Source organism: Mesoplodon densirostris, chromosome 2 (assembly GCF_025265405.1).
Source record: "Mesoplodon densirostris isolate mMesDen1 chromosome 2, mMesDen1 primary haplotype, whole genome shotgun sequence".
Lineage (NCBI taxonomy): Eukaryota > Metazoa > Chordata > Mammalia > Artiodactyla > Ziphiidae > Mesoplodon > Mesoplodon densirostris.
The window spans coordinates 165,872,446-165,893,898 of record NC_082662.1 but is presented as its reverse complement, the minus strand read 5'-3'; the positions used below and the strand labels follow the sequence as shown (position 1 = coordinate 165,893,898).

General features: G+C 40.7%; 1 protein-coding gene across 1 annotated transcript in view; it reads right to left on the bottom strand.

Moving 5' to 3' along the window:
* Positions 1-20,428, bottom strand: part of DPT (dermatopontin) — a 40,994-nt gene extending 20,566 nt beyond the window's left edge. Inside the window, exon 1 of the mRNA XM_060088593.1 lies at positions 20,114-20,428. Within this exon, the coding sequence (XP_059944576.1) occupies positions 20,114-20,418 (305 nt within the window). The 5' untranslated portion in view covers positions 20,419-20,428. The remainder of the gene's footprint in view (positions 1-20,113) is intronic.
* Positions 20,429-21,453: the final 1,025 nt, after the last annotated feature.

Genomic DNA, 21,453 nt, shown 5'->3' with positions numbered 1-21,453 from the left:
GATGGGCTTGGTACTTGGTCACCATACAAACTGGCTTGAATTCCCTGTTCCCAGGACCTGTAAGAATTTCTCAAAGACCTTAGAAAGCTCAACTGTAGGAGATCAATAGTGCAATTTATGACATAAATTGAGACCTGTGCCCTTTGATGGTCTACTCTTCTTTCCTCTACCAGTACTTGCATCTCATCAGAAGTATTACCACCTTGGAAAACACCTGGTACATATCAGGAAGCCACACACTTGGAATGGACAACCAAGGTCTGAAGGGTAGCCTTGGGGGCTGATCTTCCAGCATGGTCTTATTCTATCCTAATCCTAGCAATGCAAGTGAAAGCCAACTTCAACAGAAAGCTATAAGAGTTGTAAACAAAGCTCATATGTGTCCAAAGAGAAACAGTGCAGCAAACTGGTGCTGTGATCTTCCTCCTTACCATCACTAAAATTCTGCTGTCCTCTAAAACAGCCCTTTCAGAACTGAGCCAGGCTGTGGTTTCCCTGGAGCTGTTGTTCCATTGTCTTGGTTTGTCCTGTACACTCAGACTATCACGGGGATAGCATTCCCAGGGTGGTGAGTTCCCATAAGCAAAAATAAATGTAGCAAGATAAGCTGAATGGTTTCACGGGGTACCAGTTCCGAAGGCCATCCAAGTTCCATGAATTCTCCGCCGGCTGCCAGCCAGGCAGCTGACCCCATAGTCCTCTATGGAAGTGTGTGTGTCACTCTCTCACACACCACCTCAGATAACACTGCCCTGTGAAGATTATTTGGACACTACAGGCCCAGGGCCTAAGAACATATGATGAAAGTTAGACAACCAAACAGAGCTCACTTCCCCCAGCTTCTGTCCCATTGCACTCACATTTTAGTAGAGTGAGCCTGCACTGGAGTTTGGCAGTACATGAGGCCAACGCAATGAAATTATTCCTTCTAGAATTGGATTTTTGTAAGGGTACATTTTCACACTCATGTGGGAGCAGTATAGCAGGGCGGTTAAGAGCATGGGCTATGCTCTTAACCACTTCTGACTGTGTCACCTTTGACAGGCTTCAGACCCTCTAATGGTCTCAGTTTCCTCATCTGTAAAATGGGCATAATAACAGTATGTACTTGTAAAGTTATTGTGAAGACCAAATAAGGTGATGCATATACAACTCTGGGGATAGTGTCTATTAATGATTAATAAATTACTTACTATTGTCGTCATACTTTCATTTAGTCCACACGGCACTTGTGAGTATACTCTGTGAAATCTGCCCTTGGCTTCCCAGTCTCCATCAGTGGAAAGCTGGTGGCCTCATATGTGTTCCTTGAGCTGCTGTTTCCCTAAAACAAAGCTCACAGCAGTCGACTGTCTTAGTCACTGACACACCCACTTTGTAGCATAGATATTTGAGCATGACTTATTGCCCCCAATAGATGGTAAAGTCCTTGAAGGAGAAAGATCACTTAATCTTCAATTTGAATTCCCCACAGTGCCTGACAATGGGGTCCAGCAAATGTTCGATGGAAGAATGAATGAACAAATGAATGATCAGAGCATCTTCCATTATCAGAGGCAGAATGGACTTTTAAAAGCCTGTCATTCAAATCCAGGAAGGGCCCTGAAACTCCCTCCAAGTAGTTCTCAGGAACTCACGTGAGCGATCCATCTTCCCACTTCCACCTTCTCTTTCAGGAACAAAGCCTACTCCAGGACGAGGGTGCAAAATGAATAAACTTTAGGCATTTCTCTCCCTTTCAATCACCTTTTTTAAAAGTACCTTATTTAATAAGACTCACCTAAACATTTGGCCACAAACTGCAGGATTGCAAACACAGGAGCCAGGCAGGTGAGAAAGGGAATGAGGGCAGCCTGTCAATTGGAGTGGCGGGGGATGTTGGAGAAAACTTGAATCATTAAAGTGATTCAGATTCAATTTTTAAAAAATGTTGATGGTGAAAAGACATTCTGAGGATCTGCTTCACTTCCCAGCACTTGGTTGTTGCTCCTGAATGGTCCACAGAAAAGAGTTTGAGCCCAAGACTGCAGCTTTCCTGATGAACAGTGAGAGGACCCCAGCTGAGCCCTAGGCACAGACTCCCTGAGAACATTCCCTTAGAGTCTCAGGACCCTGGGGTGCCCTCATTCAGGACTCTCTCCTCTCCATTTGAAAAGACATATTTTCTTTCTTATCATCCCTTTGAAGCCTGTAGGCTCAGTTTCACAAACTGGAGCACTGTTAGCCATGCTCCACCTGACATTAGAAACTTTCTAGAAGGAAAATCAGCAGGCAGTTACTCCTCTGACAATAGTCATGGACCTTTTCTGAGAAAGTGGTCTTTCTGAAAGTGGTTTCTCTCAGGGTCTTCACTCTGAAAAGCAAAGACAAAACCTTCTCCTGTGTCCACAATAGCAAAACAAGGAAGCGATAGGATGCAGGGGAAAGAGCCCTTGTTGAAGAATCAGCAAACATGAGTTCTGGTCCTAGCCCTGACCTTCACATGCTGTGTAGAGCCTCATCTAAGTCACTGTGAAGATGAAATAAAATGATGCCTGCAAAAATCTTGGTGAAGATAGAAACAGGAAGATCCAGGATCCAAACTCAGATTTTTCTGAGGCCAAACCTCCTGTTCATGAACTTGCAGGGAGCACAAAATGCTGCTCCAGGACTGTCATTCTGCTTCTGGTCCAATCTCCAGCCAGGCTTTCTCACTGTTTTTTTGTGTTCTTCATTGGGTCCAGGGCTGTTGGTCAGGCCCAATGATGGAGGCCAGGACTGGAAGGTGTGCACATATCTGGTTTTGCTGGTGAACAACTCTGTGAAGTTTTAGTCTCTTCTTCCGGTCTCTGCTGGTCTCAGTCCCAACTCAAAGAAAGTCCAAACTCTTAGCAAGTTGGGGGTGGCATTGGGTTGAGTGGAGAACAGGGTAAAGGAAAGCAGTACTATCTTGGTTAAGAGCTTTTACAATCCCATCAAATGGGTGGGCTGGTTGTGCTGGTATCTTTCTTCCAGCTCTATAAACATACAGACGTGTTTCCAGGACTGCTAGCCAGTCTTCAGCTCCACAGCAAATATGGAATAAGAGCAGCTTTGATCATCATCCAGGCTGGTGGCCACTCCATGTGACCGGGAGACCATGTGGCAAAGCTCTTACTCCCCAGTGTTTCTCTCCCAACCCAGCTTGATGAGGGTTTAAATTCCACCAAGGTGGACTCATTCTTTTAGAGTAAAGTTTGACTCCTGTAAATTCTATTTTCCTCAGAATAATCCTTTCAGTTGCTATCAGACATTTATAACATGGGTCACAGAATTTCAGAATGTTTGTTAAGTCTTTCAACAAATAGTCATTAGAACCTACTCTATGTCTGGTGCTGTACTTGGTCTGCAATCCTTTCCAGACAACTGTGCCAATAAGAGACACCGAACAATACAGATATTGGAGAGAAGTAGATTGGTAGTAAAGGCAGAGAAGAGAAACAAGAGACTGGCTTGGGATGGTGGGGCAGTGAAATGGCAAGGGGCAGAGGCAAACCAGTTTGGGAGCACGTTTACCTACTTAAAGGAGCTTTAAAAGTTCTGGATTTCTCTCTTAAGCCCCAACAGAATGACTCCATTCCCCATCTTGTCCTTTCTGTTGACATTTATACCTACTTGCGCAAAATGGAGATGATAATTTCTACCCTGATAGTATTACATGAAGATTAAAGAGATGCTATATGTCGTGTCTACCCCAGAGCATAGCACAAAGTTTATTATGAAATGGCAGGAAAGGAGCTCTCCCAGACATCTCCGTCTGAATGCTAAGACTGAGCTCCACCCAACAGCAAGCAAACTCCAGTGCTGGAAGCCCAATGCCAAACAATTAGCAAGATAAAAGCACAACCCCACCCATTAGCAGAGAGGGTGCCTAAAATCACAATAAGGTCACAGACACCCCAAAACACACCACTGGACACAGTCCTGCCCACCAGAAAGACAAGATCCAGCCTCATCCACAAGAACACAGGCACCAGTCCCCTCCACCAGCAAGCCTACACAACCTACTGAACCAACCTTGCCCACTAGGGGCAGGCACCAAAAACAACAGGAACTATGAACCTACAGCCTGTGAAAAGGAGACCCAAAAAACATTAGGTTAAACAAAATGAGAAGAAAGAAATATGCAGCAGATGAAGGAGCAAGATAAAAATCCACCAGACCAAACAAATGAAGAGGAAATAGGCAGTCTACCTGAAAAAGAATTCAGAGTAATGATAGTAAAGATGATCCAAAATCTTGGAAATAGAATGGAGAAAATACAAGACACATTTAACAAGGAACCAGAAGAACTAAAGAGCAAACAAAAAATGATGAACAACACAACAAATTAAATTAAAAATTCTCTAGGAAGAATCAATAGCAGAATAACTAAGGCAGAAGAATGGATAAGTGACCTGGAAGATAAAATAGTGGAAATAACTACTGCAGAGCAGAATAAAGAAAAAAGAATGAAAAGAATTAAGGACAGTCTCAGAGACCTCGGGGACAACATTAAACACACCAACATTTGAATTATAGGGGCCCCAGAAGAAGAAGAGAAAAAGAAAGGGTCTGAGAAAATATTTGAAGAGATTATAGTTGAAAACTTCCCTAACATGGGAAAGGAAATAGTCATCCAAGTCCAGGAAGCACAGAGAGTCCCATATAGGATAAATCCAAGGAGAAACATGCCAAGATACATAAAATCAAACTATCAAAAATTAAATACAAAGAAAAAATAGTAAAGGCAGCAAGGGGAAAGAAACAAATAACTTATAGGGGAATCCCCATAAGGTTAACAGCTGACCTTTCAGCAGAAACTCTTCAAGCCAGAAGGGAATGGCAGGAGATAATTAAAGCGATGAAAGGGAAATACCTACAACCAAAATTACGCAGCAAGGATCTCATACAGATTCAACAAAGAAATTAAAACATTTAGAGACAAGCAAAAGCTAACATAATTCAGCAGCATCAAACCAGGTTTACAACAAATGCTAAAGGAACTTCTCTAGGCAGGAAACACAAAAGGAACGGACCTACAAAAACAAACATAAAACAATTAAGAAAATGGTAATACGAACATATATATTGATAATTACCTTAAATGTAAATGGATTAAATGCTCCAACCAAAAGACATAGACTGGCTGAATGGATACAAAAATAAGACCTGTATATATGCTGTCTACAAGAGACCCACTTCAGACCTAGGGATACATACAGACTGAAAGTGAGGGGATGGAAAAAGATATTCCAGGCAAATGGAAATCAAAAGAAAGCTGGCATAGCAATTCTCATATCAGACAAAATATACTTTAAAATAAAGACTATTACAAGAGACAAAGAAGGACACTACATAACAATCAAGGGATCTATCCAAGAAGAAGATATAACAATTGTAAATATTTATGCACCCAATATAGGAGCATCTCAATGCATAAGGCAAATGCTAACAGCCATAAAAGGGGAAAGTGACAGTAACACAACAATAGTAGGGGACTTTAACACCCCACTTTCACCAATGGACAGATCATCCAAAATGAAAATAAATAAGGAAACACAAGCTTTAAATGACACATTAAAAAAGATGGACTTAATTAATATTTATAGGATATTCCATCCAAAAACAACAGAATACACATTCTTCTCAAGTGCTCATGGAACATTGTCCAGGATAGATCATATATTGGGTCACAAGTCAAGCCTCAGTAAATGTAAGAAAACTGAAATCATATCAAGTATTTTTTCCGACCACAATGTTATGAGACTAGATATCAATTACAGGAAAAAAATGTAAAAAAATACAAACAGATGTAGGCTAAACAATACATTACTAAATAACCAAGAGATCACTGAAGAAAGGAAAGAGGAAATAAAAAAAATACTTAGAAACAAATGACAATGAAAACATGGCAACCCAAAACCTATGTGATGCAGCAAAAGCAGTTCTAAGAGGAAAGTTTGTAGGAATACAATCCTACCTCAAGAAACAATAAAAATCTCAAATAAACAATGTATCCTTTCACCTAAATCAATTAGAGAAAGAAGAACAAAGAACCCACCAAAGTTAGCAGAAGTAAAAAAATCATAAAGATCAGATAAGAAATAAATGAAAATGAAATGAAGGAAGCAATAGCAAAGATCAATAAAACTAAAAGCTGGTTCTTTGAGAAGATAAACAAAATTGATAAACCATTAGCCAGACTCATCAAGGAAAAAAGGGAGAAGACTCAAATCAACAGAATTAGAAATGAAAAAGAAGTAACAACTGACACTGCAGAAATAGAAAGGATCATGAGAGATTAGTGCATGCAACTATATGCTAATAAAATGGACAACCTGGAAGAAATGGACAAATTCTTAGAAAAACATCTTCCAAGACTGAACCAGGAGGAGCTAGAAAATATAAACAGACCAATCACAAGCACTGAAATTGAAACTGTGATTAAAAATCTTCCAACAAGCAAAAGCCCAGGACTAGCTGGCTTCACAGATGATTCTATCAGACATTTAGAGAAGGGCTAACACCTATCCTTCTCAAACTCTTCCAAAATATAGCGGAGGGAGGAACCCCAAACTCATTCTATGAGGCCACAATCACCCTGATACCAAAAACAGACAAAGTTGTCACAATAAAAGAAAACTACAGGCCAATATCACTGATGAACATAGATGCAATAATCCACAACAAAATGCTAGCAAACAGAATCCAATAGCGCATAAACAGGATCATACACCATGATCAAGTGGGATTTATCCGAGGAATGCAAGGATTCTTCAATATATGCAAATCAAACAATGTGATAAACCATATTAACAAACTGAAAGGTAAAAACCATATGATAATCTCAATAGATGCAGAAAAAGCTTTCAACAAAATTCAACACCCATTTATGATAAAAACTCTCTAGATAGTAGGCATAGAGGGAACCTACCTCAACATAATAAAGGCCATGTATGACAAACCCACAGCCAACATCGTTCTCAATGGTGAAAAACTGAAACCATTTTCTCTAAGATCAGGAACAAGACAAAGTTGCCCACTCTCCATGGTTTTGGAAGTTTCAGCCACAGCAATCAGAGAAGAAAAAGAAATAAAAGGAATACAAATCAGAAAACACGAAGTAAAGCTGTCACTGTTTGCAGATGACATGATACTATACATAGATAATCCTAAAGTTGCTACCAGAAAACTACTAGAGCTAATCAATGAATTTGGTAAAGTAGCATGATACAAAATTAATGCACAGAAGTCTCTTGCATTCCTATACACTAATGATGAAAAATGTGAAAGAGAAATTAAGGAAACACTTCCATTTACCATTGCAACAAAAAGAATAAAATATCTAGGAATAAACCTACCTAAGGAGACAAAAGACCTGTATGCAGAAAACTATAAGACACTGATGAAAGAAATTAAAGATGATACAAACAGATGGAGTGAAATACCATGTTCTTGGACTGGAAGAATCAACATTGTGAAAATGACTCTACTACCCAAAGCAATCTACAGATTCAATGAAATCCCTATCAAATTACCAATGGCATTTTTTACAGAACTAGAACAAAAAATGTTAAAATTTGTATGGAGACACAAAAGACCCTGAATAGCCAAAGCAATCTTGATAATGAAAAATGGAGCTGGAGGAATCAGGTTCCCTGACTTCAGACTATACTACAAAGCTACAGTAATTAAGACAGTATGGTACTGGCACAAAAACAGAAATATAGATCAATGGAACAGGATAGAAAGCCCAGAGATAAACCCACGCACATACTGTCACCTTATCTTTGATAAAGGAGGCAAGAATATACAATGGAGAAATGACAGCCTCTTCAATAAGTGGTGCTGGGAAAACTGGACAGCTACATGTAAAAGAATGAAATTAGAACACTTCCTAACACCATACACAAAAGTAAACTCAAAATGGATTAAAGTCCTAAATATAAGGCCAGACACTATAAAACTCTTAGAGGAAAACATATGCAGAACACTCTATGACATACATCACAACAAGATCCTTTTTGACCCACCTCCTGGAGAAATGGAAATAAAAACAAAAATAAACAAATTGTACCTAATGAAAGTTAAAAGCTTGTGCACATCAAAGGAAACCATAAACAAGACAGAAAGGCAATGGGAGAAAATATTTGCAAATGAAGCAACTGACAAAGGATTTTTCTCCAAAATTTACAAGCAGCTCATGCAGCTCAATATCACAAAAACAAACAACCCAATCCAAAAATGGGCAGAAGACCTAAATAGACATTTCTCTAAAGAAGATGTAAAGGTAGCCAACAAACACATGAAAGTATTCAACAACACTAATCATTAGAGAAATGCAAATCAAAACTACAATGAGGTATCACCTCACAGTGGTCAGAATGGCCATGATCAAAAAACCTACAAACAATAAATGCTGGAGAGGGTGTGGAGAAAAGGAAACCCTCTTGCACTGTTGGTGGGAATGTAAATTGGTACAGCCACTACGGAGAACAGTATGGAGTTTCCTTAAAGAACTAAAAATAGAACTATTCTTTGGCCCAGCAATTCCACTAGTGGGCATATACCCTGAGAAAATCATAATAAAAAAAGAGTCATGTACCACAATGTTCATTTTAGCACTTTTTACAACAGCCAGGACATGGACGCAACGTTAGTGTCCATCGACAGATGAATGGATAAAGATGATGTGGCACATATATACAAAGAAATATTACTCAGCCATAAAAAGAAACGAAATTGAGTTATTTGTAATGAGGTGGATGGACCTAGAGTCTGTCATACAGAGTGAAGTAAGTCAGAAAGAGAAAAAAAATACTGTATTCTAACACATATATACGGAATCTTAAAAAAAATTGGTTCTGATGAACCTAGGGGCAGGACAGGAATAAAGATTTGATGTAGAAAATGGACTTGAGGACACGGGGAGGGGGATGGTAAGCTGGGGCAAAGTGAGAGAGTGGCATGGGCATATATACACTACCAAATGTAAAATAGATAGCCAGTGGGAAGCAGCTGCATAGCACAGGGAGATCAGCTCGGTGCTTTGTGACTACCTAGAGGGGTGGGATAGGAAGGGTGGGAAGGAGATACAAGAGGGAAGGGATATTGGGTATATGTATACATATAGCTGGTTCACTTTGTTATACAGCAGAAACTAACACAACAGTGTAAAGCAATTATACTCCAATAAAGATGTTTAAAAACAAAAAGAGGCAGGAAGGCAGGAAAGGTAGTAGTTGTTATTATTACTATTATCATAAATATTTGCAATTAAATGGAAAGAGAAGCTACATCCTAGTCTCCACAAAACACTTTCTGTTGGAGCCTACATTAGAAATTATCAAGGTTGAACCCTTCCAGTGGGGCAGTAATATTAGCCTCAGAAAGTAGATAATAAAATATAATTTGAAGCTCACCTGCTCCAAGAAATCTTCCTTTCTTGACAATTCTAACTCTTGCTGATTTTTCTTTGTCATGACACGTTGATGTCACTATCACACATTTCACCTAACATATACTATCTCTGAACCATCTCATCGTGAGATAGTGCAGGGGTTTTGAAGGTAAACACTGTACCACTGATTACTGGTCCCCCTGCCACAATGATGGGGGTATGAACAGTCTCTTTAAATAATGCTGAGTTATATGCAGTCTGCTTTCTTCCTGCCCACACCTGGGTAAGAGTTCTGCTATCTTCTCCATGTCGGGTTTTAATTCTGCTAGTATCTAGCAGGTTTCAAGATGGTGAATCAGAAATGAACTGCTGAACAGCTTCTCTGGATAGAAAGCCATAGGACAGGACAAGGGAGAAATAGCAATTCTTCCCAAAACACAAACTCCTGCCCTGTTTTAGAAAAATACAAGCAGTAGAGGCTAACCCAAAGGCCTCTGAGAAGATCCAGGTTATATTATGAGATGTATTTATGTCCTGAGATCACTTTTGGCCTGAGAACTATTCCAGGTCATGCAGGGATTTCAGGCTTAATTAACCACAGGAGCTCCTGAAGTCAATTATTTACAATATCTGTTAACCAAGAGATCTAATACTACCACTCTGTTATCTGAAATGTGAAAAATATTTGACATTCATATTGTACACTTAATATGTATACTGAATTATATGTTCCCAAAACAAAATGGTACCTATCAGTGGTCTTTGTAATCTAGCAATTTGTATATTTCAACTCCAGCTTTATAATTTACCAACTGTGTGATATTTCTCTCTTTGAGTTTCAGTTTCCAGAGAGTAGTCATAATAGTAAGGATAAATAACTCTTATAAAGGACTTACCATGTGCCAGGCATTGTGTTAAGCACTATACCTGCATTAATTATTTTAATCACCAAAACAATCCCGTGAAATGGGCTTGGACAATCAGTTCCCCACCACCACCACCATTTGATGGATAAGGAAACTCAGGTTTAGAGAGGTTAAGTAATTCCCCAAAGGACACACAGCCAATAATACATATATATTATCTCATTTAATTCTCATAACAATTCTGGGGCATTGTCTTTGTAGAAGTAGAAGCTGAGGCTTAGAAAGTTGACATGACTTGCCTAAAGTTAGTAGTGGGGCTGCATTTTGAGAACTGTTCTGTTTGTCTCCAAAGTCCATATTCCTTCCATTACTTCAAGATACCTTGAAGAAACACACACAGAGAGAGAGAGAGAGAGAGAGAGAGAAAGGTATCCTAACTCTGTGGAAATCTCTTATTCATTAGGAATATTATATCTGACAAGTATGCAGACAGAAGCAAATCCCCTACTGGGAGGAGTTAAAGTTTACCATCCTTATGAGCACAGCCAAGAGCCATTTTGCAAAGCCCTAGTTCCCTCAGACAATTGATTCCTAGATCTCAGAACAGTGACCAAGATGGAAAGTTGGCAAGAATCCTAGATCTGCTATAACTCTATTCTCCCACACTCAGCCTTGTTTCCCTCAGAAGTCAATCTTACATAGATGTGATATCTTCTATAGCCCAGAACTGACTACAACTTTATTCAAGACCAAAAATACCATCAACATTTAATATTCACTGGCAGCACTGTGGCATCAGCACTGGGGCTTAGGTTCCACCTCTGCACTAGCTATGAGCAGGCAAGTCTCCTAGTGCTTCTGAACCACGGTCCTTCATGTATAAAATGGGGAAAATAGTAATGCTGCCTTGCAGTATTATTGTGAAGATCAAATAAGATTAGGCCATGAGTAGCACAAGGGCATAGACTGTATGTTATTTACCTTCATAATCTTGGAGTCTGGCAAAGTTTGTGATAATAAACATTTGGTAGTGAATGAATAAGCAAATGAATGTATGAATGAGGAATACTTTATAAACTATAAAGCACCATATCAATTAGGATTAAGATAATAGCACTTATACTTAAGGTACCTGTTTTGTTGCTTTTTCAATTGCTTCACTCTTGGCTTTAATTCCTAATCTATGATGTAGGGAGGTTGTTCTAGATTTTACATGAGATCCCTCCCAGTGCTGAGATTTTGTGATTCTGTTACGCTCTGCCTTTTAAACTCCCAATATGTACTCTACCAGCCTGCATCCTTATTTTTTAATCTTTTAATTCTGAAATAATTTTTTAGATACAGAAGATTTGTAAAGATAATACATAGGATTCATGTATGCCCCTCACCTAGCTTACCCTAAAGTTATCTTTCATCACTCTGGTGCCTTTATGAACACTAAGAAATTAACATTGTACACCACTAAACTCCAGACTTCATTTAGGTTTTACCAGGTTTTCCATTAATGCACTTTTTCTCTTACAGGATCTAAACCAGGATACCATGTAGCATTTAGCCCATATGGCTTTTGCAATGAAAAGTTTTACTATTGTGTTTTTAAAAGCATATTGGGACATTAAGATTTGGGGGATAATGGAAACCTAATAAAGAATTTATCCTGAGGTAACAAGTGTGTCAGCCATCCTCTACGCATGGTTTGGAGAACTTCAGGAAAAAGACCAAAAAAGACCATCCTGCATGGTGGTGAATGCAAGAAAGAAGACCAAAAAAGACCATCCTGCATGGCGGTGAATGCAAGAAGCCAAAATGAGATGTGTACAATAAAATTGAGCTCCATATTATAGACACTGGAATATTGAGAATCAAAAATGTAAGCATAAGTTTGTTTTTGAAGTCTGTGAGTCTGTCTGTTTGTAAATAATTCATTTGTATCATTTTTTTAGATTCCACATATCAGTGATATCATATGATATTTGTCTTTCTCTGTCTGACTTATTTCACTTAGTATGATAACCTCTAGGTCCATCCATGTTGCTGCAAATGGCATTATTTCATTCTTTTTTATGACTCAGTAGTATTCCACTATATATATGTACTGGGGGAGGGATAAATTAGGAGTTTGGGATTAACATATACACACTACTATATAGAAAATAATCAACAAGGACTTACTATACAGCACAAGGAACTCTACTCAACATTCTGTAATAACCTATATAGGAAAAGAATTTGAAAAAGAATGGATATATGTATATGTATAATTGAATCACTTTGCTGTACACCTGAGACTAACACAACGTTGTAAATCAACTATACTCCAATATAAAATAAAAAATTAAATTTAAAAATGTAAGCAAAATGGATTCCCTTGCAGGAAGATCTCAGGCTTCTTTGTTGAGGGCACTGTGGGCTGCTCGATGCACTAACTAGTCTTATTTGGTCTTTTGCTACATATTTAGTGGGGCCCACTATGTGCCAGCATTATTCTAGTGCTGGGCAATATTCTATACAGTGGTGAATGAGACAAAGTCCCTATATTCATGAAGCTTATAATCTGCAGGGGACAAACTATAAATACAAATCATGTAATGACAAGAGCACTGCAGGAAACGTAACACAGTTTGGGGAGTAGAGTGTGAGAGACGTTGGTTTAGAGGAGGTGGTCTGGGAAAACTTCTCTGAAGAGGTGAGCACTGTGCGTACTGAACGATCAGAATAATGAATCAGGACGGATTGCTCCGTACTAGACAGAACCTTGGTCTCAGTTAGAATCAGATTATGGAAAACTGAGTTCCTACTGTAAAAAAATTAATAAGCAGAAACCTCAATTAGAGTCAGGAGACCAGAAATGGGTGCTCTCATACTCTTCAAAGATAGCAGAGCCCAACAGAAGAAGAAAGACTTCCTCTTCTTGCCTGGCAAGAGCTCAGCCAATGAGAGATTGTCATAACACAACCAATGAAAAGCCATGAACTTTGTTTAATATAGGCCCTCCCAACTTCCTTTTCCCCTCTATAAGAGTTTTCTCCTCTCCATTTTGCGGGGGACTTGTGCATGCCTCACTATAGTTGTAGACCCCAAATTGCAATTCTTTGCTCCTCCAAATAAACCCATTTTTTTCTGGAGTTATAACTGGCCGTCTATTTGTCTTAGGTCAACATTTTGTTGTTCCATATGGGGGTCCAGTGAAGACCCCCGATTACTCTGAGGCTTATAAGCAAACAGGTGTGGTACCACATTGAGCTCATTGTTGCTCACTGCTTTTCTAACTGACCCTGGGGTTTGAAGGCAAGTCTTTCTCCTGGATCTGAGCTTCGCTCTCTTTGAGTTTTGAAGCTCTCCAGGTTTTATTTGGGATCTGTTTTAAGGTTTCATCTTTCTTTTGGTTAAGACCTTGTTCTGTATGCAACTACTCATTTGGCACTTTGGCCTGATTTTTGAAATCAGACTGATCCAGCTTGAACTGGCTAGCCATCAGCCCATTCCTTCAGGAATAGGGACTGTTCTATTGGAACTGTGCTGAGCAGCTTCCTGCCTGGCTCTTCCAAGACTAGACTGTTCCCTTAGAACTGGCTGGTATTAGGCCTGCAGGCTGTTTGAGCTATTTGAGCTGCTTAAGTTGTTTGAAAAGAATTATTTTACTCTAGAGAAAAAGCTCTGAGAAATAGGATCCCAGTTATCTAAACATTTTGAGGGCACTCCTTTCCTACAGGGATCCTGGCCCATTTTATGTTTGAAAACCAAGGTCCTTCTTCATGTGCATGTCTAACCAAACTGGATTGACCTAACTGAAAGCAATTTAGAATATCAATGACCATTATGAGGAAATTTTGAAATCCCTAAATGTACTTTTCTTAAAACCAAATTGGACAACCATAGCTCTAAAATTTCCAAAACTAAATGGAATGCCTATTTCGATTGGTATTTTTAGGCTTCCAAACTTTATCAGCAGGGGACAAATTTAATTGCATCTTGCAAAATAAGATTTTAAGATGAACTAAGGTAAACAATTAAAGAAAGGTAACATGGCTCCCAAAGCCTCAGGCTCTTCTTCCTTGGCTTCTCTGTCTCAGGCTCCATCTCCAGCACCATCTTATCTCACTCCTCCTCCTGATCAGGCCCCACTTCCAGTGCCAGCTTCCCCCTTCCCTTCTTTTTGCCTGACTACACCTCCCTTACATCCCCAGTTCCCCAATACTAATTCTCTTGCCAGACTTCCCCTTTTCTCTGAAACTCTCTCCACTCCCTTGTCCTCTGAACTTATCAGAACCTATCCCTTTAAAATTAAGCCTTTGGGGGATCCAGAGGCTAAACCCTTAATTTCTTATATTTCCTGGACTAATGCTGAACTGCGAGTCATGGTCAGAGATTCGCCCAAAGTAACTGGAGATCCTCACAGATTTGCTGAATTAATATAGTCATTCAGATTTATCAACCTGGTTTCTACGACTTAACATCAGTTTGTTCAAATGCTTGTAGGTGAAGGCCAGGCCCAGCATTGAATGAAAACTGTTAGTACAGGAAAGCCCGACAGTTCTCTAGAATTACAACCATGAGACCAGCCCACTAACTTATTACATGATCAGGCTCAGGCAATCAATAAGTGACTTCGTTGAGGAATTCCTAGGGCTTTTCCAAAGCCTGTTGAACAAAATTCAGGCTTGCACACAAAAATCTGATGAACCTGTTTATGACTATTACAATCGATTTCATATTATTCTTAAAGCAAATTCTGGTCTTTCTTCAGATGTTGATTCCACCCATGTAGCTTGTAACTCTATGTTTAGTAATAGGCTGACCCAGAACATCTCCCTTCTGGTAAAAAGGACCAGGACGGAACAGGAAAATTTGTCCACTCCAGATTTAGTTAATCTGATAAACCAGCTCTCTCATACTTTAAATGAGTCACCTAAAAGGAAGACTGACAAAATCTTAACCTTCAACTCCAGCAAGCGAAGGCCCCTAAATGACCCCCCATCCACCCCGAGTTTCTGCTATTATTGCAAAAAGCCAGGACACTGGAAAAGAATTTGCTACAAATGTAAGTGCTTTAGGTGCCTTCAGCCCTCTAATCAGCCTTTTCTAACATCCTCCTGGTTCTCAGTGACTAAGCTCCTGGGAACTGTAGGAGCTCTTCCCAACCCTCCCTCTTAACTGACTTGAAGAACGTTTCTCCAGATGGGGGATAAATCTCTTCCAGACCTCACTGACACTGGAGCCACACTCCTGGTACTCAACCCCTCTACTATCAATCACTCCTTGCCTTGTAGCATTAAAACAATTCAAATAGTAGGGATCTCTAATAAACCTCAAGAGGTTTCTGTCCTTGAACATATTGCCTTCTGTTTAGGCCCTTTGAAAGACACATACCCCTTTCTCCTTAGTTTCTCTGCCCATCCATTTATTAGGTCAATACTTCTTAGAGAAGAATATAGAACTTTCTTTCTCCCAAAAGGAGAAAGCAATTCTAGAATTGACAGTAGTTATCAAAGCAGCCAACCAGGTGAATTAAGTGACTCTTTGACATCTTTTATTTGCTTTGTTTTTGATGGCACTAGAGTTTATTCCGGAAACACTCATCACCTGCCCCTATTGAATCAACTACCAACCCCCTTATGGGAAAAATCTACAGCTGATATTGGGAAAATTCACAGCCCACCTCCCATCAAGATTCACATAGATCTTTTAAAACCTCTTCCCAGAGTGAATCAATATCCTGTAAGTAAAGAAGCCCTTCAAGGCATAAAAACCATCTTAGAAGATTACAAGGCTCAAGGCCTCACTGTCCCTTAACTAGTCCCTGTAATGCTCTTATTTTACTGGTGAGAAAACCTAAGGACTTAGAGTTGAGGTTTGTCCAGGACCATTTAACCATTTCAGTAGAAGCTCTCCTGAAAATTCTCATCACACCCAACATTTCTCAGCTGCCTCACTTCATAAGAAGTCCTTCTGTTAGCTGTTCCTCACATCACTCTTTTATGTTGTAATAATCTTAATTCTGCTACTCTTCTCCCCTCTGTCACTGATGAAGTTCCTCTTGACTGCTTAACACTGATGGATCACCTACTGACTCCTTGTAAATGATCTGTAGGAAATTCTTTGGGTAATGTTGACTATTCATGGTTCACTAGTAGTTCTTATTTAAAAGGTGACAATGGCAAATATTGTGCTGAGTATGCTATTGCAACTTCTTTTGGTATTGTTGAGGCAGTACCTTTATCTATGGCTACTTCAGCCTAACAGGCTGAATTATATGCTCTTATGTGGGCTTGTACCTTAGCCAAGGATACAACTGCCAAAATTTGGAGTAGCTCATGATTTTTGAATGTTGTGGAAGTAACATGGTTTCCTCTTCTCTATCATGTGACTTATCTTTGGTAAATTCATAAATTCAAATAATTAGCTCTAAAACAAGCTGCCATTTTGAAATACCTTCTTGGGAATTCTTTGAAGCCCTGGGGAAAAAGCAGATGCCAATATACTGAATGCTCTTCTTCTGAATTCAGATTCCATGTAAAGCTGGTTTGCCTCAAATTAGCCTCATCAAATTTCAGATTCACAAAATCTTTATTGACTGTCCATGATGTGCCAGGAATTTGTTTTAGATTTAGATTTGTTTTAGAGTTCTCCTACACTTTATCCTGTAAGCATCACGGTAACACCCTCTAACAGCTTGTGAGGTGGGTGTCACACTCTTTTCTTTTTTTCCAGAATGAGAAACTGAATGCCCAAGACCACAGAACTCAGAGATGATAGAAACAGGAGCTGCAAATCAAAGTTTCCTGATTCTAAGACCAGAGCCCCTTCCACCACACTCCAGCTCAGCCTCACTAGAAAATTCCAGTTTCATCTTGTTCCACACAGGACCCACATGTCCTACAGCCTGGGTCAACCCAGGTTTGAGAAGACTCCCCAAGAACAACTGAGGCATGCTCTGAGATGGCAAAATGCCACTCATGGAACCCAGGTAAAGCCTCCAAGCAGTTGTTAGTGAGCGACCAGCATGCACACTTCAGAATCTGCCTACTGAAGAAGTGATTTTCAACAGAGAAACCCTAGCCAAACAGCAGTGTTACAAGTCACTCAGCCATGACGGAAACACTTTTTAAAGACTGTGCTCCAATTAGCAAGTGTCTTTAGCAGACCCTATGTACTGTTGTCGCATCTGTGTTCAAGATTCCTCGTCCCCTTTTAAAATAAGCCTGCAAGCTAATGTAGTTATACAAGGCAGCCAAATTGCACAAAACTGTCAACTCTTCCTCCGGAACAGATTAAGACCCTGCAGCCAACGGGAAGATATAACTGCTCCCCAGTTTATGAGCAATTTCTTTCCTTCCAGATTTTTCACTGAGGCTGGAGTCTAAATTCAAAGCAATAATCATCCAACAAAAATGCCTCTGGGATAATTGGGATCAGTTCTGGGGCAGCTGAGTCCTACTGTTTTTCATGTTTGTACATTTTTTACTCTGTGATTGATGGAGGAGGAGATGAGAAAACAGAGGGTGGAAAGGGAGAAAGAAAAAAATATCATTTGACTCCGCATACTCAAAAATGTGGAAGAAGAGAAGGTGGAAGAGAGATCGTGCCTGTCAGTTTCTCATTCGACTCGCATTGGTCAAACAAAATCATATCATTTCTACTCCCTCTCATACTTTTCTTCAAATAGTTTGGGAGTTAATGACAAACCAGTCACACCCTGGCAAGTTTGAAACTAAACATAATTTGCCTTCTCTCCCTAGCAGGGGTAAACGCAAGAATCAACAGAATGAAAGAAAAATCCAACTGTCTTTTCAGAGCCAAGCAGAGGGAAGAGAATTGGAGCCATGGAGCCTTGCGAGATCATTCAGTCTGACCTCTCACTTTCCAAATTAGGTGGGAGCCTAGACAGCTGAACCCATGGTTCAAGGTCACCCGGCAAGTTGTCTTTAGAACAAGGATCTAAATCCAGGCCTCCTGATTCAGAGCCCAGGGCTCTTCCTTTGGGGCTTAAGAAATCATCTGAGTGTGTTTTGTTGTGGCTCTACAAGGGGAACATTAGAAAGGGGCCCCACCCATATAATAGCCCCCTAAGTTGGAGGACTAGACAGACAGTTGTAATTTGGGCATCCCCATGCTCTGTGCCAGGCAACTGGCCTGGCTACAGGGAACCACTGGAGACTGTCAATCATTGAGGTGAGGCTGGATTCTGAGTCAGCCATGTGTCAGAAGGGGTTTTGAATAATTAAATCTGCTCACTAGAGGCAGTTGGGGGGGGGATGAGAAAGGCCCAATAATGGGGCCCCTGACCTGAAGCTGCCTGTGTGACCCTCTCTCCATCCCTTCCACAGGCTGGCTGAGCCCCTCCTCAGTCATGGTAGTAATTAAGCTGGTCCAATCCCTCCAGGGCTGGCTTCTGCTGTGATTTGCAGAGCCCTCCGTCCTCAGGATGAAGAACTGCCCTGAGTCCAGTCCTGTGGCCCTGGCTGTGCTGACTGAGCCCACACTGGGCAGAGGGAGCAGACACTCAAGTCTGTCTCATCCATCACCAGGGCTAAGCACATACACTTTGGAGCTGAGACTCACTGGATCCAAATCCTTGGTCTACCACTTCCCAGCTGAGGAAACCCCTGATCTCTAGACTGTGTTCTGTCTACCTATAAAATAACTTAGAACTTTGTTTTGAGCATTAAATGAGATAATCCATATAAATCACCCAGCATGGTGCTTGCTCAGGGTAAGCACTCAATCAATGGCCGCTGTTTTTATTACTGAGTGGTCCCCTCCACCCATCATTCTTTTCCTCTTGATCTCCCATCATTGTTCTGTGTGCTGCTGGAGTGGCCCTCAGAGTTTTGTGCTTGACCATCCCTAACCCCCATTACACCACATGCATGCTGGGAGTCCTCAAAGAATCTTCTCTCTACAGTTACCATAACAGCAGCCTGCCAGGTGGGCTTCCTCTTTCCCAGGCCAGCCTTCCACAGGGTCTGCTTCCACCCATTCCCCCGACCCACCCAGTGGTCCTGCTTTCATCCTGGCTGCTGTGATTATCTGGCCTCACAGACCATAGCTCCTAGGATGGGCTCTGACCAAATACTAGGGTGAGACAGTCACACCCATGGTGAAGACACAGGCTCAGACCATTTCCATGTCATTAACCATGGCAGAGCCCAGTCAGAAGAGAACAGTCCTTCTCCCCAAGAGACTTTAGTAAACTATTTCCCAGCAATGAAACCCATTTTAAATTCAGACAGAGAGAAGGACCCTGGTACTCAAAACTGAGAGAACACATTTAATCGGGGCAGGAGAGAGCTATTTAATTTCACTTCTCTTTGCCTAAGCTTCTTTGACCCCTCTCCCCACTCGTTTGCTCTACATCAATATTTCTCAAACTGTCTGTGATGAACGTCCCATTGTTTATCTTCCCCAAACTATTGGGTACCAATACTTTTGTAAAACAGTCAAAATAAATTACTACCAAACTAAAATGTCACTTGGATGTCACAGCAATATTAAATTGCTATAAGGTTCCGTAAATACTTTCAATTTCTGTTCTTAACTTTTGGTGAACTGGTAAACGTTTCGCAGACCCATACTAGTCCTGGACCAAACTGAGAGTAGGGCTGCTTCTGGAAGGAACAGAACCACAGAGGAGTCCATCTGCCATGGACATCCCCCATTCTGGGTTTTTGTCCTGTAATGTAGTCTGCTCAGCAGTGACCCTGCCCCACCCAGAGCATGCAATGGAAAAGTTCCTGGTAGAACTTGTCCAGTCTCTAGTAAGTGCTGTTCCCTGAGCGTCAAGCATCCCCCAGTGAGAGGGATATGCTGCGATAATACCGGCTGTGTGCAGCCCCCTGGCTCTTACCATTCCATTCCAGCCCTGTTGATCTCCTCCCACCAGCATTCCGTAGGCTCCCCCAGGCTCTGAGTGGTGGGCATGCAGGCGTAGTTCCACTGTCTGTCAGAACCTTCCTTCTTGTTGAAGATGCTCCTCACGGCCACCACCACCTGCCCATGGGGACACTGGTAGCTGAAGCCCTGCCGGTTCAGATTCACCCACGCATCATCACTATATTCATGGTACTGCTGATATGGGTACTCGTAGTCACCATACTGTCCCCAGGTCACGGTGACCAGTGGCAGAAGCACCCACAGAAGAGTGAGGTCCATGCTGTCTGGGTTTCTGGCAAAAAATGTCACCCTATGTCTGCTGGGCTGCTGGTTTTATACAGCTGCTGCTGACATGTGGCTTCCAGATGTGGGTGAGCAAGCAGGCTCCAACTGCAGTGTGTCATCATTTAAACAAAACTTTTCAGCGCGGAGATATTGGCCATAAGTACATTCAGTTTGTTTTAAGGTGGAATTCTAAGAAAACGTAAGGAACATGCAAATGGAAGAAACTCCCTAGAGAAGAAACAACTTAGCAGATAGATTATAAAAGCAAATGGCTTCACACTCCTCAGAAACATTCACTTGAAAAAAGGAGCAAATTTGTCCCTCATCTCTTAGCACTTCACTTCTCTCTTCCCTACTCCCCCCACCACTAGCAAACCTCTGTATTTGTTCTCCAAACCAGCCTTCCAGGACCACACAAATATGCAGAAAGTGATTTCAAAACACCAAAATAATAGGTTGAAGGGTCAGAGTTATTTAGATTTCTGCAAGGCTAGATACCTACTTTAAGTTCTCAGCCCAACATCTTTTAACCCTGAGTATAAGCATGGAATGCCAGTTTGCAGGCTACTCTGGGAATTTTTAAGTCACATATGGAAGTACTATGGGCCCCTGGAGAGATAAGTTGGGCATTATCGCTACAATTAAGCATCCTTCTGAGCTGCTGAAATTGGATCCATCTACACCTAGAAACTGTGCTCGGCTGTCAAATACGGCATGAGTTTAATTTGAATAAAGCCACTTTTTATCCTTTGGTGGTTTTCCCCTCTGTGTTGAGGTATAATTTACATATAATAAAATTCATCTCTTCTAATGTTCAGCATACAGTCATTCAACCAGTACCATAATCAAGACACAGAACAATTCCCTCAACCCTCTAGTCCCCTTATGCCCTTTGGTAGTCAAATCCTTCCCAATACCCAGCCCCTGGTAACCACTGATCTACTTTCTGTCACTGTAGTTTTGTCTTTTCCAGGATGTCAAATAGATGGAATCATACAATATGTTGTCTTTTTTCTGACTCCTTTTACT